Here is a 12,809-nt window from a genome sequence, read left to right as displayed (position 1 = left end):
AAATTAAAGTGCTGCAATCATGTCAGGAACACAGGACTTTTGCCAGATCACTGTCTGAAGTCTGTTCGTGAAAGTGTGAGTGGGAATCGAATAGCTGATACTGCTTGTTTACATACTTTGCCTGGGAAATGGCCATTGATGCAGTAAAATAAATTGCCATTAATATTTGATGTGTACGATGCTGTTCAGTTTGGCTAGAGTTCTGCAAACCAGCAACCCACAAAAGAAAGCTGATATACCAGGATTTCACAACAATTTCACATAGTTTTGTTTGAGCACTTTAGATGTCATAAAACTCCCAACTACTACCTTATGAAAGCATACGGGTAATATTAAGTGAATCAGATGAATAACATAGGAAGGAGTGGATAGAAGAGAAAAGCAGTGGGAGGGTGGAAAAATATGTGTTGTCAATTTTCCTCACCAGTAAGACTTATGTTTAAAAACGTCTTAAATGTCAAGAGACATGTTTCACTTTACCCGTGGTTACACAACCCTCTGTGCTGGAGCGAGCCCGGCCAGGTTCATGACGCCGCTTTGCGTTTAATAAAAGACAGACTAAATAAAAAGAACCTACGCCAAGGAAGTTGGACAGAAGTTCCAGGATCTGTGAAGTGGCGTTGTAAGCATCGCGCCAGTCGTACGACGGCATGCCAGGCGGACGGTCCTCGGGGGGCCCGTTGTAGAGGAAGTTGGCCAGCAGCTCGGCCGTCCATCCTGTGCCGTTGAGACGCTGGTTGAGGACAGCGGCAAACACCGGATTCGCCAGCAGAGCCTAATTTTGAGAAGGGGAGATTTGAATGGTTTTAATTACTGTGACAATGGTTAGCAGTGAGAGGTCTGGAGTGAGTGTGGCATGGATACAATGGAATATGAATGAGGAGCAAAGGGGTTTTAAGAGGAGAGTGTATTATTTCAGAGGAACAAGTATGAGAGGTCAGCTTTGTTCTGTGGTGCCGTTGACATTCATTCTTTTTTTTTTTTTCTGCAGAATTAATTAGGAGCATCAAGATAGATGGCACTGTTGTACTTCAGGCTCAACTATTCTCACAGCCAGGAAATGCTCATGTATACAGTACATGCATGTGTGTATGTGTGTGTTCACAGACGTGCAAACACACAACACAGCAACGCGGCATAATATGCACATGTGCACGGTGCAGACGCTGGAGGCCCAGAGAGTAAGCATTAATGCAAATTTAAACTCTGCCTGTAAATAAACACACATGTGAAAAACACACAAACAACATACTGTACGTCCACAGGCACACACAAATACACAAGAGGGACTCGGGGAAATACAGACTACCACATTTCAATTCCTTTCACTAACATGAGAAACATGTCTGCAGCGTCTCTTCCTGTCAGCTCAGGCTGTGGATCAAGCTGCAATTGACCTAATCATGCCATGAATTATGAAAGGTGATATGCTGGCGTGTGATTAAATATAATAATATGTATGTGGAATAATAATGTGCAATAACAAAACAATAGCGCTTGCATAAGAGGATCATTTTACACCCACCTGTTGGTTTAAACATGTTGTTCTCTGTTTAGAGGCCGCAGCCATTCCCCTATTCAGGGGAGCATGTTTACTGCTACTGTGAAATTAACACCCATGTAATAATATGACGCTATTCCCATAATGATAGTGCTACTACGTGAAGTAATATTTAACATATAAGTTATAATTTACCTGAATTAACCCTACATTTGTATTTTTAGAGCAGCACTATTGTTGAATTAATATTGGTCTGCATTCTGCTTCAGTGCTCTTCTATGTGCATGGTTCACATTTAAAAGTGTACCATGTGGACTTTGACTTTTGAAGAGGAAAGGGCAGTGTGCGTCAATCAAGATTTGGGCGTCTAAAGTGTGAAATTCTGAGTTGAGATTCAGATATATTCTGCCCAGTGCACTCAGTGGCATTTCAGTGTCAACACTTCTGATGATATTCTGCTTAACCTTAGGACACAGTGTCAAATTAAGTCATCTCTACGCCTCGTTCGACCTTTTAAAAAATCAGTACAGCCATCTTAGCGGGTGCTACATTAAGGATATGACCCATCAAACGTGTGCATTTTGCTTTTAAATCTGGGAGTCATTTTGAAATCAGAGCAGCAGAGTCATGCTGGCAAACTGACCGTGACTGCTCAGTATTTGAAATCTTCATCAAGCTACGGCCGCATTTGGCTTAATGATCAGTGGCATTTGGCCCAGAGTGTTGCAGAAATGCCATTTAACCTTGTTGGGCGTGTGTCAAACGAAACGGTTTTTCGTCATGAGAGGGGTTTCAAGTGAAGAAATTAAATGTATTTTCTGGCTTTTACAAAACAGAGAAAATCACTTCACCCGTGGCGAATTGCCTGCGAGAGCTCACTCTGATCTATGTAATGTTTTTACATAGGTGTCTTGATATTTTTCTGAAATGTGAATTTAATGTGCATGGCATAAATGTGGTTTAATACAAAAAGAGCATGTCCTCTAAACGTTGTAGGATTCAATTAAAGTATTAAGTGTACAACCTGCCATCCTTTAGGGATCGGTGTGCGGGATTGAGACGCCATTTCTGATGCTGTTAATGGTCTGCACTCTTCAGCAATTGCTATGTGATGTATTAACATTCAGCAATTCGGCCTCTCTATAGTAGCTTGTATTGTAAGTCATTTAATAGGCAGTCCAACACTCCCGCACTTAAAAGTGTCTTTACATATGAATTGGAAATGCAGCAAGCATTAAATCCAATATAGGTTTATCTTATTAATAACAGCCTGACTGTTATTAATAACAAGCTATCTGCTCTCTTAACGTTGTTTCCAAGCTGTATTAACTGACTGCTAATTCATCATGATGCTCCTGTTTCACATTACAAGTGCCCTGGGAGGTCACCTGGTAAAATGGACATTACAAGGGTTTGGTCCTTACTGCAGTGGCCCGCGTTCCATCCAACCACTGACCCTGCTGTTCTGTATGTCACCCCCTCTCTGCCTCCCCAACATCCCTGTCCCTCTCTCACTGCTACTATAATAAAGGCAAAAAAAGACTGAGAAAATAGCTTATAAAAGAGGGGTTCATAAAAAAAGAGTAGCTTTTATGTGGACAAATCACAGAAAATGGAATATATTATTTACTTAGTGTGATTATTCATGAAAAACAAACATTTGTACAGTTTTTACCTCACGTCACCTTTGAGACGGAGGTCAAAGGTCAAAGGTCAAAGGTTACCTTATTTGTACCCTCAGGTAAATTTAGTTTGCAGTGAATTACATGACATTAAAAGACAAACAAACAGCACAGTTCATGCGACAGGACATACAAATAAAGTGACAACAGTGCTCGGGATAAGAGATTAAAATGAATCAAATAAGACCAAATAAAACTCAATAGAACCAAATAAAAACCAACTAAAAACCAACAGCTCTCAAGGTTTCTTCCCCATGTCAATGTGGCTGATGGCTGATGGAATAAAACTATTTTTGTACGGCTTGGTTTTACAGGCTGGTACTTTGAGCCTCCTGCCTGATGGGAGCAGCTGAAACTCAGCACTGAGAGGATGGGAGGAGTCATCATTCAGGATGGAGCCAGCCATCTTCTGTACCTGCCTAGTGTACAGGGATGGTGGGTAGAGCTGGGCCGCACCAATCAGCCTGCTCGCCCATTTCACTATTTGGTTTAGACAGTTTTTGTTTTTAAGAGACAAGTTTCCAAACCAAGACACAAGACAGAAGGATAAAAGAGATTCGATAAAAGCCCAATAAAACAAGGTCAGCATGGTTCTGTCCATGTGGAAGGATGACAGTTTCCTTAAGCAGTACAGGCGCTGGTGTCCCTTTTTAAACACAGCTTCACAGTTTGCCTCAAAGTTCAGTTTGTTATCAATGACAGTTCCAAGATATTTATATGTGTTGACACATTCCACCGTCTGACCTTTTAGTGTTGTCGTCTCTTGATCATTGGCCCACTTGCGAAAGTCAATGATCATGTCTTTAGTTTTAACAATGTTCATCTGGAGGAAAGACTTTTCACACCAGTCAAGGAAATCATTGACAACAGGGCCGTGGCTCGTCTCATTATCCTGTAACAGACTAATAATAACAGTGTCGTCTGCACACTTTAAAATGGTCTATCCTCTCTGTTGCTACGACACATATTAGTATAGAGGATGAACCAGAGAGGAGAAAGCACACATCCTTGCGGGGAGCCAGTGAAGGAAGAAACCTGGTCAGAAAGAACTCACTCTGACTTTTTGTGTCCTATTTGTTAAAAAGTCCAGAGTCCATCCCACAAGGTTGTTGCTTAAGTTAGAATTAGTTAAAATAAAGTTCTAAGTAGGGATGGGCATTTGAAGAAATCTTTTTGATCGATCTTCGGGAAAATTAACGATCAATTATCGATTAATCGTTAATATTAATATTAATATTCATAATTAAAAACAAAATGCGTGCGGCTATGGCGTGTGCCAGTAATCCGGGGCAGTCCCCGTGAAGGAAGAAGGTCAGACAACAACGTACACGGACGTCTGTGTGCTTGTGCTTCACCTGTAGGGACGGTGCCGACACCAGCATCATTTACAGTAAAAAAATAAAAATAAAAAAAAGCACCGTTGCGCTGCCTGGCTCACCTGTCAGAGCAGCTCTGCTGTCCCTCTCTCTTCAGCCTCGTGTTTGGCTGCACTTGTACAAAAAAAAAATAATCACAAGCACTTTCAAAATGTGAAAGCGTGTGTTTTATTATTATTTCTGTCGCCAACATACGGCGGAGCGGTGCTCTGATCACAGGAGCACAGAAAAGAGAAACAAACTCTGCAGGATATTTACCTTAAGTTTCATTTAACTGTTGTTAAACAGCTTGGGACTAGTTGTGATGTTAGATAAATGACTTGTAGCTTGTAACTTACAGAGAGAGTGGAGGCTCCTTCCACACCGCTGCTGAAAACCAAACCTGCTGATCAGAGCGGGCGGAGCCGCGGTGTCACAGCTCTCGTCTCTGTTGCACCGAGTCTGCGACACAAGCGCCCCGTCATATTTAATGAATTATTTCACTCTAAAACCATTTAATAATAATAATAATAATAGGCCTGTATAATAATACTTTTATAGAGTTTATTGGTTGTTATGAAAAAATAAACCCGTGGTTTATTTCTCCATGACAACCTCTGCCCTCTACATGATCCCTTATGTAGCCACTCAGGTGGTAGAGCGGGTCGTCCAATGATCAGAGGGTTGGCGGTTCGAATCCCGCTCTGTCCCGGTTGCTGCTGTAGTGTCCTTGGGCAAGACACCTTACCCAGCTTGCTCCTGATGGGTCGTGGTTAGCGCCTTGCATGGCAGCTTCCGCCATCAGTGTGTGAATGTGTGTGTAAATGGGTGAATGTGATGTACTGTAAAGCGCTTTGGGTATCGTTCAGGTAGAAAAGCGCTATATAAATACAGACCATTTACCATTTATAATAAATCGATAAAATATTTTCGTGATCGATAAAATTCTTAACGATCAATAATCTATCATCGATTAATCATGCCCATCCCTAGTTCTAAGAGCCTCAAAGATAAAACATGGGGTTGGATTGTGTTAAAAGCAGATGAGAAATCAACAAATAAAAGCCTCACATGCGTTCCCTTCCCCTCCAGATGTTTAAAAAGCAGATTAAGTAAAATGACTGTGGCATCCTCAACACCTCTGTTGGGCCTATAGGCTAATTGCATAGGGGCAAGGTCCTGCTCAGTATTCTTGAGGATTTCAGATTTCACAGTTTCTCAAAGGTTTCCATAACAATAGATGTCAATGCTATTGGTCTGAAGTCATTGAGGGTTTTAGGTGAGCTGACTTTGGGGACAGGGATAACAACAGCATCTTTCCAGACCCTTGGCACATGTTGCATCTTCAGGGACTGATTGAAGATATACTGGAAAATGGAGCTTAGCTCTTTTGCACAGGATTTCAGCAGGCGGCCACAGATATTGTCAGCAGGGCCGCCCCTGCCTACACGCAGATCACGCACAGTGCGTAGGGCCCCGCGATCCAATAGGGGCCCCGTTTTGCACAAAGGATGCGCATGCACAGCCGTGGTGCACGCTGGGCGCGCTACTAGATCAGCTGTCAGCGCGAGGCAGGAGAAGATCTGACACCGCACGCGCCGTCACCCGTCGATCTGACCAATCACTGGTCAGATGCATGTGCTGCAGGCACTTGTCAAGTAGCTGCAGGTGAAGACGTGATCACGGCTTCTAAAAGAACCTACGAGTCAGGCGCGAGCAAGAGGGGAAGAAAAGCAAAACAAGAGGAAACTGGTGCTTCTCTCGAAGGTGGGTATTTGTTGAAGTTAGTGCTGGGCCGTATTAACGGCGCCGTTACCGCCGTTAATGTCCGTTAACGCTGCTAATGGTGTTAACGCCAGCACTAGTAAAAATGTAAAACTTTGTGGCATAAGCAAGCACTAAACCTCCATGCTCAGCACAGCTGCTGCTGCTACTCAAGAGGTAGGAGGAGAGATGCTGCTAGCCTCCAGTCCATTTAGCTAGAGTCATGTGGACTATGGTCTGGAGATGAAAGTCATTTTCCAGCGGCCCTTACCATTTATTAAATGTCTTGTTAACACCTTTGTCTGCATATGCATTCACCTCTGTTGAAAGGCAGTGGTAAATGTATCAGTTGTTGGTCGTATTTTCGGCTAAAGTTTATAATCTATTTTATCGCTCATTTTATCTATTGATCTGTTGGTGAATTTAATCTACGACAGGCAGCTTTGGAGGAGATATTAGAGATAAATATTGATAGAAATGAGTGTATTTGATAGGCTACTTTGGTTGACAGAAGGAACTACATTTGAATGTAGCTACATTTTGAAATATCAGTCTCTTTGGTGCTGAATTAGTATGTTTTATTAGGATTGTAGTTGTAGCCTATATAATAATAAAAATGATGATATTAATGACAATAATAGTAATAATAGATAGCAATAGCAATAGTAAAAAAAATAAATAATATTAGTATAAGTATAGAACTGCTAAACTGCCAGTATTAGTGGTTGTAGTTTGCATTATAATGGATTATAGTAGGGCCTAGGGGTTGCACAGACTAGTCGACTAATCGACTAGTCGACTTTACTGCTCCACAATGACGTTTTCAGCTTGACGTCGACTAGTCGCTGATCATGCACAAGAGTAGCAGCTTGAAACAACAGCTGAGTGGCTGAATGAAAAAAATACGAGCGCCGTCAAGCTGGATAGAACGAGATGGTACCAGACAGGAAGTCGGGCACAGAAAGGGCGAGAGAATCCGGTCAATTTTCAAAATAAAATAAATGATGATTAAGTTTGCTTGTCTGTCTATAAATATTTGTCAGTTGTGTCTGCACACAAGACACACATCCATACATACAGCGCTAGAGACAGACCTGTGTGTGTGGAAAACCGAGCAGCCTACAGACGGGTCGATGTTTGACCGGCGCGGAGAGATCAGGAGAAACTGCTGCCTGACACCAGCCAAGCGCCTGTGAGGCGCTGCGCTTCCGCGGCCAGTGTGTCCGGGCTGCCGGCAATTAAAAAAAAAAAAAAACTCTGCTCATATCGACAGCTTTACGTCGCGCACAACAACAACAACCAACAACAGCAGCAACCAACCAGAAAAAAAAGCTGTGAGTGAAAACTGTGACTGACAGGACTGTGATGGTGACGAGGCCTGTGTGTCGTTTTCCTCCCTAATTGTTTAACAGACAGTAGCTACAGTATTATCTTTTGCACTTGTATAGGAGTGTATGTTACAAAAAAACAAACTGATTTACAGTTTGTTGTTTATAAAGCTGCTGTTCTGTGGACTCATTTCTGTGCATGGGCGTCTGTCAGTGAATACAGATTCCCTCCTCCTGTGATTTATGATGGGAAAAATATGAATCGACTCGATTTTCATAACATTAGAGTCGACTTTAAAAAATCTGAAGTCGTGCAACCCCTAGTAGGGCCCGACGAAATTTTTTCGCTTAGGGCCCCATTTTGGTAGCCTGATGCATCAGCCGCTTATTTCATTACATTTCATATAGCGTCTGAACACGAGCCACAGGGATTTGTTTGCTTCCGGGAGGCGGTTGCTTACATTTGCTTCAACTAATCGCTGCTGCTTGGTGGTCACGTGTGCTATACACCGGTTAAGCTCATAGGTTAATCTTGAGCGCTTGAGTTCAACGTCATCGCCTTCACTTACCCGTCTGTTCGCTGATTGGTCCGTCCGCTCTGGCGGACGGAGCAAACCGAAACGCATTGCTAGTTTCCTGACTACATGGTTGAGGCAAATTAAATTTGCCGGAACCAGTAGGCGGCGCTAGCCTGGCTACCATTTTGGTCAGAGGCAGCCCTGATTGTCAGGACCCTGACTCTTATTTGTTTTGAGGGAAAATAATGATTTTTCAACATTTTTTTGGGTGATGAAAAAGCTTTGATTGTCAGTGACTTTGTGCCTCACATCCTGTATTTCCTGGCTAAAATCAAAGGTGTCAAAGCGGGTATAGAAACAATTGAGGGCATTTGCAAATTCATTACCTGAATTAAAACTAATTCTGTACTCTAAAAGAGTGATACCGCTGGGTTTTGAGTGTTTAATGCCTGCAATGGCTTTCATGCTCGACCAGGCAGATCCAAGATTTTTCGTGGCCATCTTGTTTTCTAACTTTTCTTTATAGTTCTGCTTTGCTTTTGAAATCTCAGATTTCACCTCTTTGGTGGCTGTGTGCAGCTCAGAGGCAGTCCCTTGTTTAAAAGCCAGTCTCTTAGCCTGTAAGGTAGCCTTAACTGATCTGGTCACCCACGGCTTGTTATTGGGGAAGATTTTTACACGCCTGCAGGGGATAATCATGTCCCTGCAGAAAGCAGCATAAGAACAGGTGACATCTGCAAGTTCATCAAGGTCATCTCCACATGCTTCTTTGAACTAGAGCACTGGAAAAGAGAGTAGCGACACCACCATTGACTCCCGTGATAAGGGTTTTGCGCCCCTAGTGGCAGGATATGGGTGTTGCAAAAGCGCCCAGAAAACTCATTCACTCCAATGTACAGTATGTGTGTTGCCCACTTGCTTGTAAATTGATGAAAACAGCCGTGTTTTTGTTTTTAGGTGTCTTGGTCATATCAAGTTATACTTATAATTTGTTTATTACAAAATGTAGATTGAAACATTAATGTAGACAACTGTTTTTTTTGTTTGTTTTTTTTTACTCGCCTATGTGTTAATATTTATCTGTAAAGGATCCTCAATGATGCTATTAACGTGGGTGATCTATAAATGTCCTTAAAATATTGAAAATACCACACTTGCTCATTCACCAACAATGCAGAGTTGTCATTTCTTGGGCGCTTTTGCAATACCCATATTCCTCCACCAGGAGGCGCTTCCATTGGACCAATGCGTGTCGTTACTCTCTTTTCCAGTGCTCTACTTTGAACATGTTCCAGTCAGTACAGTCATAGCACTAAGCACCGCCTCTGTCCAGTCTTTAAAGCAGAAGTAAGCGATCCAATGGTTTTAGCTAACTTCCTGTCAGCAGATGGAGTTAGCAGTCCCCGCCCTCGTCCCTACATCACCACATCCACGCGCATCCCTTGGCTGCACACACAGAGAGGACCGCCCCTTTATGCCATTCTCTCTCCTCATTGGATAAAGGTTGTAGGATACAAGGAAAGTTTTCTCCTCGGCTTACAGCAGAGCAGAGTGACTGACAGACCCGTGTTTCAGACCAAACACTCTATAGAAGTGATTGCTGTCGGAAGGTAGAACTATTTAAGACTTATATTAACACAAAAAATCTGCTTACTTCTGCTTTAATGTCTTGAGGTTACACACCTCAAACTTCTCAGAAATGAAACCAACTTTACAGTACCCTGCTCATAGAATAGCATGGGCTTTGTACAGCTACACTGGAAACAGATGTATCACTTACTTTACTACTCTGTTGTATTTCTGCCAAAGTAGCTACTAAGGAATCATGGGACCCGGAGTGTAAACCATGCTTGTTGTTACAACCATAACTACGATCAATGTGGACGGATACCTTAAGGTTTACAACCTAAACGTGTAAACACACTAAAAGCATTGGTGGTTATGTCAATGTCAAATGTATTTTCTACCAATTTCATCTCTAAACTCTTTTGGGAGAATATGCTACAGTACAGTGTGTCCTTCCATTAAGCTCTGTACCCTAAATCTTCTATCTTCTATCAAATGTAGTTGTGGTGGTGATGGTAATTGGTCCATCAACGTAAAACATGTCTGCGACCTTGAAGGACCTCTGAAGATGACAAACCTCCGAAGCCACCAGCTTCATAGTGAGAGGTGGAGAGCGAGAGAGACAGGGAGAGAGCTGGGCTGGGAGAAAATGAAGACAAAGGAGGATTGCCGGCCCATTTGTGTAAAGGTTAGGGCTAGGGTAATGAATACCCTGGCTATATGGAGCTCCCAATGTCTGCTTCCCTCCAGCTGCCTATAAGCTCATTTGGAGTGACACTGGAGTAATGTCAGTGTCAAGGAAATATGGCAAGAGGCAAAGAGAGAAAGAAGAGGAGCAGGAGGGAGGGAGAGAAGTGGTGGCAAAGAGTCCATGTCCTCTACTTCTATAGATAATCCTTTCTGCCAGGACGAAAATTATCCTGCACTTATCCATAATTACTTTCCTCCCACGGTTTCCATATCTAAGAGAGGGTGCAACAAAATGATATACACGACATGTATATTCTCACCTGTGTATATATATAAACCTCATCTCTTCCAATTTTACTGACATTTTCTGAAAAATTGATTTTTGAAACCAGGTGAAGGATTTCTTATCCTTGCATATTCAAAAGTTAACATGGAGGCTGTTCTAAACCAAGCCCAATTAAGAAAATCTAAATGTAGAAAAATTAAAGCGTACAAAAGAAGATGCAAATGAGTAGTGACCATTCTATGTTATTCAAACAAAGGACAAATTTAAAAAAAAAAAAAAAAAAAATATTATTATGAGCAAAAGAAAGATGATGAGTATTAGCGTCACCGTGAGGTTGCTAGGCAACTAGCAGAGACTCTAAGAGGTCCCTGCATCCAAACAAGAAAAAGTCTACTTTTATAGATAATCCTTTGTGCCAGGATAAATAAAATGTCCATGACTTATACATGATTACTTTCCTCCCTCAGTTTCCATATCTAACAGAATGTAGCCTACAACAAAATGATATAAAAATTTACATATACACGCAATATTCTCATCAACGTATATAAAAGGTTCATGACTGCACTGACTTTTCTGACTTTCTTTTGAAAGAAGCAGCCTTCGCACATCCAAAGGTGAAACAACTGTTGTTTAACTAGCCAAGTTTAGAAAACAGAGTGAGTGAAGCGTAGATAAAAAGGTGTGAATGAGCTGCTAATCATCATACATCAGGTCCTTCTGTGTAACAAACAGCAAACTTCTGTTTAACAAAGGTGGAATAAGCACAAATTCAAATGAATATAAAAGTATTGCAATTTAAAAGGATGTTAGAATTTAATCAAGTATAACTTTAGAGAGCAGAGCTGCATGATTCACTCATACCAGCTGCAATCAAAAACTAACCTGTTTTTTCTTTTTTTTTGAATATATAAAAACTTTTTTTCTTTGTTTTTTTAAATTATTATTTTATGCTTTTGCCTTTTCTTCTGTCCTAGCTGCTTGCTGGGCCCAAAGCAAGCACTTCACCAGGTGAGCTACCAAGGCTCATGCTCTAAACAATACTATGTTTCCTTTTTTCCGTAATACACCGCTCTCAGCCTGCATCTGTGATCCACCATAGTTTAGTATTTGTCTAATGTTGTTGACTGTTTTTACCTCCAACCCAGAGGGTCACAGTTTTATTAGAGGCAGGTCTTTATGAGAAACTTCTGTTTGACGTCATAGCATTAGAATGAGAGCCTATTACCACTGACTTCTTTCTCTCCCCCTCCCTCCCTCCCTCTGCTTAGTGTCTTATGTTTAATTATCCCTCTGCCTCCTTTAGTAATAATGATACATGTGTGAAATTAGTTTACACCGAGCCGAGCCTCCATTGCACTCGGCCTCCCTGCAGAAACCAGAAGTGGCTCAGTGGACTGCAGCTTGCCATCGCTCTGTCAGTCACTCAGCCAGCAAGTCCACTCACAATTACAGTGCTACAGTTGAGCCAAAAAGGCCAAAGTGATTCAGGTCATTTTTACAGTGCAGCTGCGGTGTCTTTACCCGTATTGCATCCACTCGAGGGCTGTTTTGAAGGAAGTCCCAGATGCGTGGTCCGAGTTCCTCCCACGAATCAGCAAGCTCTTTTAACATAGCCAAAGCGTTGAACGTAGCGTTCGCCTGAAACAAAAAGAAAAAACTATATTTAACAACATATTCATCTCACCTCTCCTTGACTGAAAGCATACCCACTGAGCCACTTCTATTTGCTCTGAGCCAATCCAGACATGAAAGTGCTTCACATCTGCACATTTCAGCTAATCCCCAGAGGAAGTCATCATATTGTAACACTGTCACCACCCATGGAGTCGAATGTAAATGGGGTTATTTACCCCTGAATATTGACTTGTAAACAATCTGACTATGTCTGTTGTGAGGAGAGCCTCCTGTGCCAACATCAGGCCTCTCGCTGTGAAATCGGCAGATTTTTGCTCATTGTCATAATGTATTCTAAATGCAACGGCCTCACTGCCTGTTTGTTTTGCTTATGCCCTTATCACATTGATAGTATCTTGCAAGAATATCATGTCATGATAATACAGCCATCGCATTCAATGAACAGGCCTCCTGACAAACTATGGGACTGTACAATTGTATT

The 12,809-nt window shown here is 41.9% G+C and overlaps 1 protein-coding gene across 5 annotated transcripts in view; it reads right to left on the bottom strand.

Annotated features, from left to right (window-relative positions):
* The window catches only part of LOC311002053 (phospholipid-transporting ATPase ABCA1), a 182,600-nt gene that overhangs the window by 128,707 nt on the left and 41,084 nt on the right, over positions 1 to 12,809 (bottom strand). For all 5 annotated transcript variants that reach the window (XM_083993263.1, XM_083993262.1, XM_083993264.1 and 2 more), the window contains 2 exons: positions 12,215 to 12,331; positions 578 to 775 (listed from right to left, as the gene is read on the bottom strand). In XM_083993263.1, the coding sequence (XP_083849389.1) occupies positions 578 to 775; positions 12,215 to 12,331 (315 nt within the window). The remainder of the gene's footprint in view (positions 1 to 577; positions 776 to 12,214; positions 12,332 to 12,809) is intronic.

Source organism: Trachurus trachurus, assembly GCF_905171665.1.
Source record: "Trachurus trachurus genome assembly, chromosome: 18".
Taxonomy (NCBI): Eukaryota; Metazoa; Chordata; class Actinopteri; order Carangiformes; family Carangidae; genus Trachurus; species Trachurus trachurus.
The sequence above is the reverse complement of the archived record's forward strand: the minus strand, read 5'-3'. Positions and strand labels throughout refer to the sequence as shown.